Genomic DNA, 16584 nt, shown 5'->3' on the forward strand with positions numbered 1-16584 from the left:
TCTCGCACTAGGCCTCTCCTCCCACCTCCCACTCCTCAGTGCTCTTCCCTCACATTCCGGTTGGAACCCACCGACCCTGTGGAGATCCACACAATAGAGAGTAGAAGCAAGACTGGAGCCCCCAAAGTGTCCCAGCCTGGTGCTCCAGTCACCTGCCTTGGCCACACCCACACCTTGGTTGTACTCGACCTGCCCGGATGGAGGGGGGAAACCATCCCAGCCAGAGGGCCAGCTGACCTGCCAGGTGGAGATGGTCCCTCATGGACATCTTGGAGAACGTCTACCAAAGACCAGATGTCATCAGTGGTGAACAGCATTAGACCTGGGTGGTTTCAGGCTCTCACCTGACACTTTGTCAGACCAGTCAGCGTGGTGATTGTCCAGAGTAAGCGGACGAGGTGTTGCCCGGTCCCTGCTGTGGTGTGAGACCCGGGGTTTCCACCTGACTCAGTTGTCTGGGGTGGGAAGAAGTTCCCCTGCACCCCAGTGTGGATCCTTCTGTGAGTGGCCATCTTTTGCCACATGAACCCTCCTGGGTCAACCCAGTCTTGGAACCCCTTTCCTCAGTGGTCTGGTGGCCACATCCAGGCTCACCCCAAGTTGTGTTGAGGCAGTAAGGAGTGTGGAGATTTCTGATGTCAGCTGAATAAAATGCTTTGAGCGTCGCTTGTGTGTTCTGAAGCTCTGCTCTCCTGGACGCTGTGGGGTTGCATATTACATATTCGGTAGACAACTAGTTTTCCATTTATTTTAGCAGCAATATATGGTTCTTATTAAGCCCTAGAGGGAAACGTGAGTCCCCACCTGCTCCTATGTGAGTCCTAGGGATGGTTTTAGCCAGCTGGGTCGTGCTCCTTGTGCTCCTGTTACAGTCATCAGCATGTCTGCCAGGAGCTTTGTAGCCTAATTTAACAGCCTCTGTAGCTCAGAATAGAGGATCAAGAGAAACTGGAACTGAGAGAATGTGTGAAGTTGGGGCATGAGAAATATTTCTCCTCTTCTGTTGCTTTTACTTTCTGCTCACAACTCTGCTACCCCACCACCCCCAACTTTTTTAGCAAAGGCTGGCATCCCCCAGGGAGGAGAGCAAGAGAGATTCACTGTATTAGGATCAGTTCTTCATCCTCATTCCAGGGCCGAGTGTCCCAGGGTGTCTCTCTGTAGCTGCTGGTCAACTCCCTCCCCATCTTCTGTCCCCTGCCCTCCCAGGGGTCACGGTTGTAGCTCCCAGTTATCCGTGGGTTACAGGGGGCAGTCTGTGTCCGTCCCATGTGTTGTCCGAGGAAGGCTGGGGTTGAGAGACCGAGAGCTTACATCAAAACCAGTCTATTAATAAGTATCGAACTAGATGCTTTAAGAAGCCACTGAATAGCCGTGGGTTAACAACATTAATTTAACTTCTTGTTCCTATAACATCCCAACTAAGTGTTCTTGGTTAGCAGGTAGCTTTTCTTCTTACGGCTCCACTTAACTCTGTGGTGATGCTTTATCTGTATCAGAATTGTCTGGAGGGCTTGTTAAAATATGGATCTCTGGTTCCATTCCCAGAGTTTCTGATCCTGTAGGTCTGGGGTGGGGCCTGAGCAGGTACATCTCTAATAAGTGGCCTGATTTTGCTGGTGCTGCTCTGGAGACCATGCTTGGAAAACCACTGCTGTGCATGAGTACAGCAGACCTCCTCCTCTTGACTGCCTTGCCAAGTACACCCCACCTCCACTCACCTCCTATTGGTGGCAACTCATGTGAAGCCCTGTAGATGCCAGGCTAGGGAATGTGGTCCCCAGAGCTGGGACCCCTCCCACCTCACACACACACACACATTGGATAAGAGAAACAGGAATCTTGGTCATCTCCCAATCTCGGCCACCACAGCAGATCCAACGACGGCAGCCTTCTGCAGAAATGCCCTGTGAACGCCAGGGGCCTGGCGAACTCCGGGATCTCTCTCAGTTGCACCATCCGGTTGGTGGTCTGCAGAAGAGGAGGAATGCCTTTCCTTTCTTGACTCCCAGACTCCTTGTTCAAGTCTTAGATCCAGCTCAAATGTCACTTTCTCTAAGACATCTTCCCTGATTCCCCAACTTTATTGTTCTTCTCTTGTGCTTTCTACAGCTTTCCAGATTCTCAAATCAATATAAATTGTGCAACTCTCCAACACGCCAAGCTCAGGGGACCCAGGGTATAGTCAGAGGCTGGGTGACAAGGTGCCATCACTTGTCCAGGGATGTAGGTGTGCTTTCACTGTCCTGGTTCTGGGGGCACTGTCACCCATTTAAGGCACTAGGGGTGCTTTCCTGGTGCTGGCCGCAGTGGAGGCAATCACAGACCCAGGGCTCCAAGGTCATCTTCCAGAAGCAGACAGGAGGTGGGGGCACAGGAAAGCGTTCACCGCTTCAGGGGCGCCGTCACGTGCTCCGCCCGTATTCAGGCGCTGGAGGGGCCATCACGTGCCTCGATCTCCGTCAGGTCACGTGCTAGTGGGGCCTTCATGCATCCGGGTACTTTCACGTCTCTGCAGCCACCAGGTGGCACGTCCTGGGCCTCATGGCCGCCCCGCTGTCCCGCCTCAGTGCTGGCCCTGCAGCCTTGAGGTCCTGGGGCCTGAACTGCAGCCTTCTGCTCTTCCTGCTGCTGCCGCCACTGCTGAACTCGGGTGAGGCTGTGTCTCCATAGCGGCTGTTCTCCTGCCTTTTCCCCCACCCGCTTCCTTCCTCTTCCTCACCCCGCAAACCGCATTCCAGGCACAGACAAGGACTGGTCCCAGGGGGGTGGCTGTCCTTTCTGGCCATCTGGGACTCTGTGACCCACCCACCTACAGTCACCTCTCCTCTACTTCCCCCTCCCAGGATCTCACCAGGGCTGTTCCAGGGGTACCAACCCCCTGCCCACTTCTGGCTTCCTCCTGCAGGCACCACCTGCCCCGCAGCCTCCTGGGCACCCCTGGCTTTTCTTCTAGCCGGTCAGCCACTTCCTTCTGCTGTCAGTGTGGATATGTTTCTTAGGACCCCAGCCACGCTCTTGCCAGCAGCCTTAGGCCTCTGCACTCTACCCTCCGCTCCAGGCTCTGTCCTCGCAGGCCGCTGGGCACCGCCGCTGGAGACCTCACTGGAGATGTGCTCCGGCCCAGAGAGATTGGTGGGCTCCATCTACTTGAAGAATATTCCAAAATTCACCTTCTCAGACCCTCTATTCAAACCCAGTGTGCCTTCCTAGCAGCTGCTTTGTTCACCAGTGGGCCCTCAGCACCCTTGGCGCTGTCTCCCTGACTCCCTCCAGCCCCCAGGGGCCCCTCCAAACCTGACTACTCAACACCATCCTCACCTATTTCTTGAGGAGCGGGAGACAAGCCTCCTGTTGAAGGTCAGCCTGTTCCCAGGTGTGAACTACACGTCCTCCCTGTGTGTGCTCCCTCCGCCACCCTCTCATAGCCCTTTATCCTGTCCTCGCTGTCTGCTGTGCGTTTGTCCTGCCTCTTGACCCTCACCGCCAGATTTCTCAGGGTAAGAGTTTTCACTTCATGCTTCTTTCCAGTGCTTCTTCACTCCTCACTTAGTCATGGGCCCGTTCTTGGTACGTCCCTGCCTTACTGTCCCTGACCTTTCTATCACTGTCTCCTTTCACTTTCTCTAGTACCTCTGCTTCTCCTCTGCTTCACGGTAACGCCCTTGCTCTTCCCTTGTGTCCCTCCCAGCCACCTAGGCTCTGTTCATCCCTGACGTATTGGTGTTCCCTAAGGTGCTGTCTGGGTCTCCTCTTCACGCTCCCTGGGTGAACTCGCGTGGCCTGGGGCACTGAGCTGCCATTTATGTGATGCTGCCTCACCAAACGACCTCTCTGGACATGCATCCACCTACTGGACGATTCCCATCTGAATGACCTAGAAACATCTCAGCTTCCTGGGAACTGAAGTTGAGGCCTTCATCTTCCTGCAAACGGTGTTCTCTTACTCTGTTTTCTGACTGAGTGGGTAGAGGCCACTCGTCTCTAAATGCAGACATGGGGCGGTGTGGAGGGGGTCATCCTAGACTCGGCCATCTTCCTCAGTCCTACCTCCAGTTCGCCATGTTGTTCTCACTGCCACTTCCTCATTCAAACCTCATGACTTGCCTGGTTTCTGCAGAGGCTCCAGCGGGCTCTCCCGGCCTTCAGTCTTGTCACCTTCCTATCTATTCTCCACGCTGCCGTCACAATACAAGCCTGATCTTGTCACTCCTCCACTGGCCTCCTTCCTCTCAGAAGGTCTCACCTTGGCTTCTCGGCCTGGCTTACGAGGTCCCTCGTGATTGACCCCTGACTCTACTCCCCTGGCATCATTTCTGGCCATCACAGGCCTTGCCCTTTATCCTCCGGAGCCTCAGGCATGCACCACGATGTTTCTTTTGCAAGGAATGTCATTGTCACTTCTCATTTCTGTTTTGCCCTCTCACCCTTAAGAGCTGGCACAATATCCTGTCTTCTCAGAGGCCTCTCTGTCCACTACTTCTTCTGGGCTCACCTGCCACCTGTGGTCTTGTTCCTGCATTGATGTCACGTAGGTCATTGTGGGTTTACTTTTTTCTCCCCTGCTGGACAGCATGTTTCTCAAGGGCAGATACAGCGTGTATCTGTCTGACATACCTCTGTCCTCACCAGCTCTGGGAGTGGGAGATTAGAAAATATTTGGTGAATGAATGAATGAACTTATTAATGACAATAAACCTCTTCACTGTTATCCTGTCATGACCTCTTGGTTCATCTCTGTCCACCTTTTCTCCAGGTTACAAAGAAGACAGCACCAAACCAGGTGAGTAAGGTGAGCCGCTGCTGTATGAAAGTCTCGGCTCCTGGGAGGGTATGTTCTGAAGAGGGTCACATAGACGGTGTTTCTGGGAGTGTAGGAAGCAGGAGTTTAGCGTAAATGTTGGCTGATATTTTATTTATGCTGTCTGCATCTCCATTCATTCGTCTAGTTGCACAACTTGATTGTTGGACGCTGTGCACACTAAGAGTATAAGCTGTGAGCAGGGCGCCTCTGCCGGCTCCAGGCTGGGCTCTTTCTGGAATGGTCTGTGTGAGACTTCTGACACCCAAGTCTGGAGCTTTTCTGCACTCTGAGCAGTGTGGGCATCTGGGATACTCAGCCAGCATTATAGCCTTTCAGGAACATGGCCTAGGGACTTACTTGAGACACAGGAAAATACATTTCTTATTCCGGGGCTCCTTCTGTCTGTCCCTTGTGTTGAGGTTCTGTGTTGATTGTTTTCTGTTATCTCAGTATCTCTCTCCCCCCTCCTGTGATGTCTCTATTGATGCTTTTTTATCTCTGTCACTGTCATTTTCTGCCTAGCTCAGTGCCTTTGGGCAGATCACTGCCCTTCTCTCCCCCTCGGGTCTCCCCTTCTTTGAAATGTGACAAAGCCCTGGAGTTTAGAGCGTTGTGCCAGTTGCCCCACGGGCATCTTGGTTTCATTCATTCTTATCCTCCTCTATGTGTGCACTGTGTCTCCCTGACGTGCTTGTCCCTGAAGCTTGTGGGAAACCCTGGTGGTCGGAGGATTTGGACGTGACCCGCCATTGGCCCTGGGAGGTGAGCCTCCGACTAGAGAATGAGCACGTGTGTGGAGGGGCCCTCATTGACTCCAGCTGGGTGGTGACTGCTGCCCACTGCATCCAAGGGTGAGTGTGGCCCACGTGTCCAGGGCCTGGAGACTCAGGACTGCCATGGGCCCAGCCTAGCCGCCTCATTTCCCCTGTGGAACAAAGTGGAAGTGGGGGAGGCAGGGAGAGTGGGAAGGGATGCCCCGAACAGGGGAGTCATACTCAGGATCTCACAGGGGCCAGGGACGGAGCTAGGGCAGGAGACCAAAAAATGAAGACTGTACCCTACACAGGACAACAGACAAACCCAGTATAAAGCCCCCACCCTGCACATGCACAAGAACATACATGTAGACCAACACCTACACACCTGCATACACAACACATAGACCAGGCCACCCTGAATCAACTTGAATGATGAATGGGGAGGCAGTCCTATCTCTGACCCCAAGGGCCCCCAGGCTGGATTAGCAAGAGACAGCAAGCAGAGCAAATCAGGTAGGATGTCTGCTGGGGGGGAGGGTCCTTGGTCGAGGTTGGAGCGTCATGCTGCTTGGGGTTCTGACATCTACCAGGTGGGGTTCTGTGTCCCCTGTAGCACCAAAGAGTACTCGGTGATTCTCGGCACCTCCAAGCTGAAGCCCATGGACCCCACAGAAGCCGTCTCGATCCCCGTGAGGGACATCATCATGCACCCCAAGTACTGGGGCCGGACTTTCACCATGGGTGATGTCGCCCTCCTCCTGCTTCATACTCCTGTCGTCTTCAGCAAGTACGTGCAGCCCATCTGCCTCCCGGAGCCCACCTATAACCTGAAGGTTGGGACGCAGTGCTGGGTGACCGGCTGGGGCCAGGTTAAGCAGCGCTTCTCAGGTGAGCAGGATGGGATGGGGGGGAGGGTAGCACAGAGGGTACAGTCTGTTCTTTTTCTGGGGCCTCGCCTGCTGGACCCCCCTCAGGGTGCCTCTCAGGAAGCTCCTGCTGTAACCTCTGCCTGTGGTTGTTGGATGCGTTAGGACTGCCGCTCACATGGGAACCACTGTTTGTGCTTGCTGAGGGCACCTCATGCAGGTCTAGCCATGCCTGGGCTACACGTGATCATTTGCCTCCCAAAAGCTCAGAGTCAGGGATTCATAAATTCACTCACTTATCTATTCATGCCACAGACTTCAAGCATCTTCCACACGCGGAAGGAACCCTTGGCCTTGGGGACACATGTCCTGCCTGCAGGGAGTGTGGGTGGGGTGCAGGCTGACAGGGAAAGAGGCAGAGACCTTGTCAGGTGATCTTGAGATCAAACCAGGAGGGATCTGGGATGAGTTTTCAGTGGCTGATCTGCTTGAACTGCCCGAGGGAGGAGAGAGTATTACTCAGGTGGCAAAGGGCACGGCCAGTGCAGCGGAGGGCGGCAGTTTGTGGTGGGCGTCTCCATTTGTGAGCGTTTCTATTGCAACTTGGATTTTGGCCTGCTTGGTTCAGAAGCAAAAGCTCCCCCAGAAAAAGGGGTCCTGAAACACAGCCTTAGGGGATGAGGGGCTTGCCAGACATGGTCCACACGGCAGGGGGAAGGGCTGAGTGAAGGAGGGGGTGGAGGCGTGACGGGGTGCGGCTGAGTCTGAAGGATGGAGGTGACAAGACACAGGAAGAGGCCAGGGCTGAGTGGAATGAGGAGTCACTGCTCACCCCACTGGGCCCCTCCACAGCCAACTCCACACTGACCCCAGAGCTGCAGGAGGCCGAGGTGTTTATCATGGACAACAAGAGGTGTGACCGGATTTACCGCAAGAAGTCCCTCATCCCTCGCATGGTCCCCCTTGTCCTGGGGGACATGATCTGTGCCACCAACTATGGCGAAAACTTGTGTTATGTGAGTTTCGGGAAGGTTCTGGCAGCTCCCCTTCTGTTGGGAACGGCTCCCAGGTTTGGGAGGCAGTTCCCTGGGGAGGGGTTTGCGTGGCTTCCCTCCTTGTCTCCAACACCAGGCAGTACCTTGCTACCATCTTTCTTCTCCCGTGACTTTGATTTTGCCTGATATTCTGGGGCAAGGTCCCCAACTGAGGACCTGAAGGAGGCCCCCAGGTAGTGACATCCTCAAGGAGTGAAAGACTCTTCTAAGTGGAACTCAGAGGGTGGGCATTCCGGGTCCCAGCTGGACCCTCCGTTACTCCTCTCTCTTTGCCTAGGGGGATTCTGGGGGTCCATTGGCTTGTGAAGTCGAGGACAGATGGATTCTGGCTGGGGTGTTGTCCTGGGAAAAGGCCTGTGCCAAAGTACAGAATCCAGGTGTGTACACCCGTGTCACCAAATACAGCAATTGGATCAAGCAGCAAATGAGCAGTGGGGCTCTGTCAGGCCCCTGCTCCTCCTCCTGGCTGCTACTCCTGTCCTGGCTGCTGCAGCCCCAGGTGGGCGCCTGATCTCCCCTCTTCTTCCTGCTTTGCCTCTGCTGAATGGGGCCCCATCAAGGTTAGACCAAGGTCATGTGTCCATATTTCACAAGAGTCAGGGTGGGGACAGGGAGGTGCCTGGGAGACTGGGTCCTGCTTTGGCATCCCAGTGGGGAGGAATGCGGTGGATGAATGGCCTTGGGTGTCCAGGAGAAGGGAAGTGTGGCCTAGAAGGGCTCTGGAATAGCAGAATAGCAGGGATTAAATTTGTGCAAATGTGAGCTGGCTCTGTTCTCTTTTCTGGGTGGCTGTGGGGGTTGGGGGTAGGTGGGAGGGCAGGGTCTCCTGGAATTAACTCTGCCAGATGGTTCCCCAGAGTGGGGGCTGATGGTTTTTGCTATATTACTAGTGCTGGGGCACAGGGAAAGGGCCTGGGCTTGAGGCCTCAGTTTCCTCATCTGTAAAGTGGAAGTGTTGTAGGGAGCAATTGAAACACTCCCTATAGGCTAACAGAAGGAAGGACCCACATACAGTGCTCCAAAATCAGCTTTCAGTTTCTTAATGGCATTTAAAAATCTCGATTACAAAAGTATTACATGTTCACTTCTATGTTTTTTCTTTAACTTTTTTTAAAATTATAAGTGATACCTGAATACATCATAATTTATGAATAAAATTCAGAAATCCATGTAAAGATTCCCCCCTTACCCACCCCCACTACCCGTGCTGCTCCCTTCTCCAGAAGGAATCATCATTAGCATCCTTAAATAAAATACACTTATGAATTTAAATAAATGGGATCCCATATGAGTATTATTAATGACCTACATTTAAACAAATTTTGTGCCTTGAAAACCTTTGTATGTCGGTACCTAGAGCGATGCATCATCTAACATTCCTGCTTGTGTTCTGTGATGGATGTTATTTAACCAGCACCAGTGTCTAAGTGGTTTCTGACTTGTTGGCATTGGGGCCGTGCAGCCAGGAATACACTCCTGTGGGGGGGGTGGGGGGGGAGGACACCCTCCAAGGCATTTCCACAGCTGTCTTCCTGGGGGCGGGCGGAGGGCAGGACAGTGAAAGGAGACAGTCTTTTGTCCATTCCACCGATATTTACTGGGAGTCTTCTGTGCAGGTACTGTTTTGGGCCCTGGTGACCCACTAGTGAGCTATTAAGCTAACGATATGCTTTTTCTTATTTAATTTGTTCACGTAGTGAAGTACATCACCAGATCATAATAGATATCTTAGGTGAATCCTGTAACACACTGTGGATTCAAATTTCCTGGTGTTTTGTTTAGAATTTTTGCCCCAACGTTGGAGTGGCTTACAATTTTCCAATTTTTCTCCACCCTTTGTTCAAGTTTGGTGTCATTGTTATGCTAGCCTCTTAAAACATGTTGAGACACTTTCTAGTACCTTCCTGTGCCCTAGGGCGATGCATGTAACACCAGCATTATCTGTTCCTTAGGTTTGGTAGACTGCGCATAAAACTCGCTGGACCTGGTTTTATTCATCAAATCTGCCTGTTTTAGGGAACCAATCTTTGGCTATTTAAAAAATATCTTTTATAGTTATTGGCCTAATTGGGTTTCCCCACCTTTTTTTGTGTTAAAGTTTTAGTGTAGAAAAATCACTTAATTTAGCTTAGATGTTAGATTTCAAATTGATGTATAATATTTGAATCTATGGCCCTTTATTATTTCTAGTATTATTTATATGTGAACGCTCTCTCTTTTCTTAATTATTAAAGATCAGAATCGCCAAAGTTTGGTCTATTTCATAGGTGGTTTCAAAAAATCATCTGGTGTACTTTTCTTGGTTAGCTTTATGGAATCCGTCCTTCCCTCAAATTACCCCAGGTCCTGCTCAGCGGCCCCTACCCTCTGCCATGCTGCTCGTGTTCTTTAGAAGGAAGCGGTCACACTCGTAGCTCCCAGGACGGGTGGCTCACAGGCACGACCAGTTAGCATGGGCCAGTGCCCCAGCCCCCTGACCTCAGGTGGGTCATCACAGTCACCATAAGGCATGGTTAGAGGACAGACAGACACACTGTCTCTGTGCATGTGGATGAGGAAGCAGAAGGATGTGGGCTGTTGGCAACCATTTTTCAACAAGGGGACCAACTCAGGATGAGGCTGCCGCCACTGAAGGGAGGAGGTAGGAATTTTAAACCTGTTTGATTGGAAGTTTCTCTTACTTTGGAACTCCTGAATGGTACAAACTAACTTGGTTTTATTCATCAAATCTGCTTATTTTTATTTTATTTCATTAAAGCTAATTTAGCTGTAGTAATTCCAGCGGTCTACTTTTAGGGCATTTACTGTTCTTTTTCTAACTTCTTGGTTATGCTTAGTTCTTCATTATAGACTTCTTTGGTTTTCACTTAATTGCATAAAATTTCCTCTGAGTCTCACTTTGGCCATATTTCATAGGGTTTGATATGTACTGACCTCATTGTCTTTCATTTCTATGTTTTTAATTTCACACTATATTTCTTATTTAACCTGCGTCACATAAAAGGGTGTTATTTCATTTCCTGATGGATAATTTGGGGGAGGGATAGAGGCTTCTCCTTTTTCTCTATTAAAAATTATATCACAATATTAACTTAATTATTTCTGCATTTTGGAATTGATTGAGGTTTTATTTGTGCCTCATAGTTGGTCAGTGTTAGTGAACGTTTCACGTGTGTTTGAAATGAAAGTGTTGTGTGTTTTCAAACAAAGAGTTCTAGCTATAAACTGGTTGGATAAAGTTTGTTGATTGTGTTATTCAGATATTTTATGTCTATATATAATTCGCTGATTTCTGAGAGATTTGCCATGGGAATGAAGACTTTTCCTATTTTTTCTTTAAGTTCTGATAATTCTTGCTTTACGTTTAAAAGCTGTGTTGTTAGGAGTGCAAGGTTCATGCCTACTTTACCATCTTGGTGAGGAATATCTAGCAATACAAAATATGCCTTTTGTCCTATTTAATATTTGTGTTTTCAAAGATCTGGATCGTTGAGTTTATTCGTAATTCTGCTGTTCTGATTGATTAGGATATACTTTTATATTCTGTTCACGTTTCCTACAGATTTTCCTTGGGTGTATTTTGTACCTTTCATAGTTTCTTGATTTTAGTATTTAATTCATTTACCTTCATTTTTGTTCTTCAATAATAAGTACCTTTAAGGTTATGGATTTGCCTTGAACACACCCAGTAAGATTTTTTATATTCATTATTTTAATTATTAGTATTTTTCTAAATAGTTTATAGAATGCTTTTTCCTCAAAATAAGTTAACAAAGTTTATTTAAAATTTTTCAAATAATTTGTTTTGTCTACTCTTGTTATTAAATCCTGTTTCAGTGCATCGTGGTAAAAAACGTGGCCCAAACTCATTCAGCTTATAGGGAAGTTATTGTGGTTTTCTTAGTAGTCTAGTGTGCGGTCGGTTTTTGTAGGTGTTCCATTCCTCATGTATCGCTGGCTGATTTTGCTTTATATGTTTGATGTTATGTGATGGATGAGCAGGGCTCTATGATGTTACATGGTCATTGTGATTTTTATCTTTTTTCAACATCAAATAACTTTTCTTTTTCTGTTTTAGCTTTTGTCCTGAATCACATTTTTAGAGATCAACATTGCCTTTTCTATTTTTGCTTGCATATACTTAATATTTTTTGTCCATCTTTTTACTTTTAACTGCTTCATATCATTTTGTTTTAGGTGGATCTCTTAATAAGTAGCATGTGAGTGGATTTGTTTTCCTACCCAATATAAGAATCTGTGACTTTTAAGAGTGGAGTTGTTTTGTATTCATATTGGTGGTGATAATGGGTATGTGTTTTTAGTCAATTGTCCTCTGGTTTATTATTGCTTGTTTCCCCAAAGTATTATTTTCCACAAAGACAGAAGAGTAGATAGGGGTTTTCGTCTCCGGATTTTCTTTGTGCTCTCTCTCTCTGCACACCCTCCCTCCCCAGAGGAAATCTGATGGTAAGGATGATCATTTCCTTGATTTTCTACCATGTAACCCGAAAAATAGTTTGTTTTGCCTGTTTTTGAGTTTCATGCACTGTAACCTTTTTGTGCCTGGCTTCTTTCACTGGACACTGTGATGAGGAGAGTCACCAAGCCACTGTGTGCCCATTGTCACGGCTGTTGAGGATTCTGTGCATCCATCCTGCCCTTGGTGGCAGTGGCGTAGCTTCCAGGTGGGGCTCTACCCAACAGCGCTGCCCTGTCTGTCTTTCCTGCCGCATACGAGTATGCGCATGACGTTCCTAGGGCAGCCACCAGGAGAGGAGCTGCAGGCTGTGGGCTGGGCGCTTTTTCTGCTTTCCTGACTGACTCCAAAGTTCTCCGCGGGTGTTGGCCCCAGTCCACCTCTCCTGCAGTGTGAGAACAACCTCTGTACCTCGTGTCCTTGCCCACACTGGTGACAGGGTAGAGCAGGGGTCAGCTGTCCTCGTGGACAGTGTGAGGAGCGTGGCATCCTTGGGGAGGGTCTCAGTGGAATGGTGGGGAGAGGTCCCAAGATGTCATTTGTTCTGCGTGGAAACCCAGGCCTGCAAGCTGCTTCCTCTCAGGAAGCCACCTTCCCAGGCCTGAAACACCTGGTCCCTCTCTACCTACAAGCTGTTCTCTTGAAGATGCGGAACCTGCGGGGGGGAAAAAAGGAAATCTCCAGCTCCAGCCCAATCACCCACAGCAGGAACTGGCCGTCCCCTTCTCTGTGCCTCAGTTCCCACACTTCCAGGGGGGCCATCAGAAGGGCTTCATAAAGCAGCGTGGACTGGGCACTAGAGGTGCCTTATAGGCCAGGCACCAGGAATTGTCACAAGCCAGATACCTGGTGCTGTCACAGGCTAGGGCTTGGGCATACAGGGACACCACCAAGGCCCATGCTGAGCCCAGGAGGCACTGTCCTGGGCCAGGCAGCAGGTGCTGTCACAGTCTCAGGGCGAGGCACCAGGGCACCATCCTAGGGCGGTGCCCGGCAGCAGCATCACGTCCTGTCTTGGTGGGGCCTTGCCGCGATCGCTGTCTCCTTCTCAGCACCCAGATGCTGCCCAGCTGGGTGAGCCCCCACCCCTGGGGCAGCACCCCCTGCTACCCTGAGCCAACAAACCATGAGTTCTAGAATGCGAGCACGTTGGAGACGCCCTGCCCCCACATTGCGTTCTGAGGGTCAGTGAGGGCTGGGCACCTGTTCGCCATGGCGTGTGGATCCGGAGCTCTCCAGGACCTCACATCTCCACTTTCTTCTGCCAGATTTGGTGAGCCACTCTATGTCAAAGGTGTGGCTTTGGGGACATGGGAGAAGAGCAGGCGGGCTCTGTTTGCCTGGGTGTCTATGGCAGCTGTCCTCACGTCTGACAGGCACGTCCTCACCAGACTGCATGGTGTGCCATGCCCGGGACCCAGACAGTGTCAAGACCACTCGAGTTTGCAGGGTGACATGAACAAGAGGGAAGAGCCTTATTAAAAACTGGGGAATAATGGATGAGCTTTATTCCATGGAACGGATGAGCTTGTTTGGGAGACACCATCTAGGAGAACCGGGCCTTGTGATGACAATGTGACGTGTGAGTGACTGCTCACCCGACATAAGGCACGTTTCAGACGGCTTTATGTCCCCATTTCATAATAGAAAACCAAGGCCCAGAGACCTTAAGTGGCTGTGGAGCCAGGATTCAATATCAGTTTTTAGTAGACTCTTTGGAGGTGAAAAGTTTGGGGCCCCATGAGACAGAAGATCTCTGAGCTCCCACCCTAACTGACCACATGTAATCTTGTGGTGGCAACACTGGTTCGCGTCACCTGCCAGCTGTCTATTCTGCCGTTTGGCAGAAAACACTCTGGCACAGTATCTGTGAGTAGGGACGTGTCCCCCAACTCAGGGACTTTGTCTTTTTTCCTCACTGTGTGACTTGTCTTCCTGGACTGGTACGTTGTTGAATGAGTAAGTGAGTGGGTGAATGCTGTCCTGCTTTGCCTGCCCTTGGCCATCTGTGATGTTTCGGGGTGGTGAGGATGAGAACTGCTTCACATAGCTACCTGCTGTGCCTTTGATCATGTGGGCATGAGGGGCTGTGGCCTTATAGGGACAGGTCATGAACCAAGACCTGTTTTCCTGTCACCATGTGTGAGTGTGGGCGGTGACTTCAGAGTACATCTTGTAAGTCAGTGCTCTGACTCTGGGACTCCAAGAAGGGGTTAGAGGTAGTCTGCAGTGAAATCCGTTTGAGCCACTGAGTGTCCCCTGTATATGGGATGGTGACACTGTGCCTATGGCAAGGTTGAGCTGCAACACCTTATGTCCCCAAATAATCCATCATGGCTCCCCCCAGATTCAGCTGCTGTACTCGGAGCTGGCAGGTGGTGCTGGCACTTCCAGGCTGAATCCTGCAAATCCTGTGTGAGGTTTTGGGGAGGGAGGTTGCAGTCGACGTTGTCCTGGGTATGAGTTCTGAGCAGTGCTGTTCTCGGAGACTGGGGAGCCCGTGATGGTGTGGAGCTGAGAGGTGACGCCCACTCCTGCCCCTACAACTGTCACTTCTTTTAAGTGGTGACATTCATTTTGCAGGACCCCGGCTCTGCGGGGCCTCAGCTGTGTGAGAAAGGAAAGGGCAAACCTCTGGGAGCCCTCTCTTTCTTCCCAAAGTGGAATAGTCTGGACTGCGGCAGACTGTAATGTGAAGCAAGGTAGCTGCATGGCCACCAGAGTATATTGAAGGGCCAGAAATGAGGCTCTGCCTTGGGGGAGAAAGAAAACAGGACAGCAAGCCGTGGGACAGGGACCTGGGTGAGAATGGAGCAGTGAGAGGGCCAGGCAAGACCCAGCTCCGTGGAGATGCGGGGGCTTGTGCAGGTTCCCGTGAATCCCAGTGGGAGGTCCCTGGTGGAGGGTAAACATGTCCTGCAAGGGAACTGGCCATCTATACCTGGTAGGACCAGGGGCCCTGGGACACGGGAGAATGATCCCAAACATCAATGGCTTGTGACCCTCTGAGGGATTGCTCTGACGCAGGGCTCAGCAAATATTTCTGCTAAAGTGTATGGGTCACCATAGGTTATTAACCTTGTCCATTTATTGTTGTACCCCCCCCCCCCTCCACTGCCACCATGGACCCCTGCCCCCCACGGCAAGGACAAGACTTGGTTATTGTTGCTGAGTCCTCAACGCTCTGCTTCCCATTGCATACTGAGCGACGGGGGGAAACAGACTTCCTGGAACCATGCCAGCTTGTGACAGTATAAACACATGTCCAGCTTTGCCTCTGTAAGGAGGTCCATGACCACAAGGAACAGCTTGTTGGTCAGCCCAAACTTGACAGCGGGCTATTTCATTTGTCTTTAATCTTGGTCCCCAAGCTTTGCTGTAGAGGTTCTCCCTTTCCTGTTCTCAGTGATGTTCCAGCCAAGATGGTCCAGTTCAAAAATCTCAATTTCATAACAGTTCAGTGCAGCCCCATCTCCTCTCACTCCTGCTCTGGGGGCCAGTGAGGGGCCAGAGGGAAGTGACAAGCATCTCTGCTCACTTGCTTGTATGGTCACAGAGAGCACGCCTCCAGGGGTGGTGGTCTGTGAAGGCAGGCCCTGGAGTTGTACAATGTGACATCACTGTCCAGTGCTTTCTGGCTACACTGACAAGCAACCGGGCTCACTGTCCCCATCACTTACCCCTTGACTGACAGCTTACCCCTCTGATGATTGTCTCTTCTCTTTCACTCCCCCAACCACCTGCTGTGTAAACCAGGGACAGGGCTGAATCCTGGGGTGATGGCTGGTAAAAAGCGCTGGAAGGATTGTCTGGTCCCTATTGTTGGAGGGCTCTCTTTATAATGTGGGGCACCTGCTGTCACTGGGCCTTTGGTTGCCATTTTCGGGCAGTGGGAAAAGCCCCTTTCCACGTGTGCGTGTGGCAGTGGCTGCTTGTGATGGCTGAAAGGTGGGTCCCTCTGCCTCCATGGTCTGCTGTATATGGGCCTGAGGGTTGCCTGTGCTTCCTGGGAGTCTGCAGGGGCTGGCATGACCCCTTCTCTACCTTTTTCCTCAGAGCCATTGTTCCACGGCTGTGGTCAGACCAGCGTCTCCTGTAAGGTGGTGAAGGGGCGGCTGGTGGAGGTTGGCAAGTGGCCCTGGCAGGTGAGTCTCCTGTTCCTAGGTGTGTACATCTGCAGCGGCTCCCTTGTGCACCACCAGTGGATACTCACGGCCGCACACTGCTTACAGAGGTCAGTCAGGGTGGCCAGCTGGCCCCTGGGGCTTTGCTTTCTGGCCTGGGTGGCCCTGGTGAAGCTGGGGTTCTGGGAGTAGGGGCCTGGCTGAGTGGCTCTGTGCTCAGCCTGTGTTTCTCCGACAACGTTTGGCCTCATTGCTGGCAATCTGCCTCCTACCCATGGCCCTGCAGATCCATGAACCCCAAGGATTACGTCGTGATGGTGGGTGTCCAACACCTCCCGGAAAATGGTACTCAGCTCCCGCTTGCTCGCATCGCAATTCACGAGGATTTCAACAACCTCCTATCTGATGACATCGCCCTCCTGAAGTTAAGGGACCCTGTGTTCTGGTCCCCCCTCATCCAGCCTGTCTGCCTACCCACCGCCAATGTCAAGCTATCTATT

General features: G+C 51.0%; 1 protein-coding gene across 3 annotated transcripts; it reads left to right on the forward strand.

The window, feature by feature from the left end:
- The first annotated feature begins 3 nt into the window (after window positions 1–3).
- On the forward strand, window positions 4–16576 carry PRSS45P (serine protease 45, pseudogene). 3 transcript variants are annotated; one of them, XM_088798198.1, is made up of 6 exons: window positions 5–2653; window positions 4757–4783; window positions 5508–5655; window positions 6176–6450; window positions 16017–16105; window positions 16371–16576. In XM_088798198.1, the coding sequence occupies exons 1-6, from the start codon at window positions 2545–2547 to the stop codon at window positions 16488–16490; spliced, it is 768 nt and encodes a 255-aa protein (XP_088654324.1). In that variant the 5' UTR covers window positions 5–2544; the 3' UTR covers window positions 16491–16576. The 3 variants fall into 3 exon arrangements, with proteins under 3 accessions (XP_074168586.2, XP_088654324.1, XP_074168585.2); XM_074312484.2 differs by lacking the exons at window positions 16017–16105; window positions 16371–16576 and adding exons at window positions 7281–7444; window positions 7761–8244 and having other exon boundaries at window positions 7–2653; XM_074312485.2 differs by having other exon boundaries at window positions 4–2653; window positions 16017–16419.
- The last annotated feature ends 8 nt before the right edge of the window (window positions 16577–16584 follow it).

The sequence above is a fragment of the Rhinolophus sinicus genome, chromosome 5 (genome assembly GCF_057876585.1).
Source record: "Rhinolophus sinicus isolate RSI-liver-muscle chromosome 5, RSI-T2T, whole genome shotgun sequence".
Taxonomy (NCBI): domain Eukaryota; kingdom Metazoa; phylum Chordata; class Mammalia; order Chiroptera; family Rhinolophidae; genus Rhinolophus; species Rhinolophus sinicus.

Coding starts and splice junctions, on each gene's coding strand:
- PRSS45P (XM_074312484.2), top strand. CDS start 2,545: ATGGCCGCCCCGCTGTCCCGCCTCAGTGCTGGCCCTGCAGCCTTGAGG. Junction 4,784..5,507: donor AGAAGACAGCACCAAACCAG/GTGAGTAAGGTG, acceptor TTGTCCCTGAAG/CTTGTGGGAAACCCTGGTGG. Junction 7,445..7,760: donor ATGGCGAAAACTTGTGTTAT/GTGAGTTTCGGG, acceptor CTCTTTGCCTAG/GGGGATTCTGGGGGTCCATT.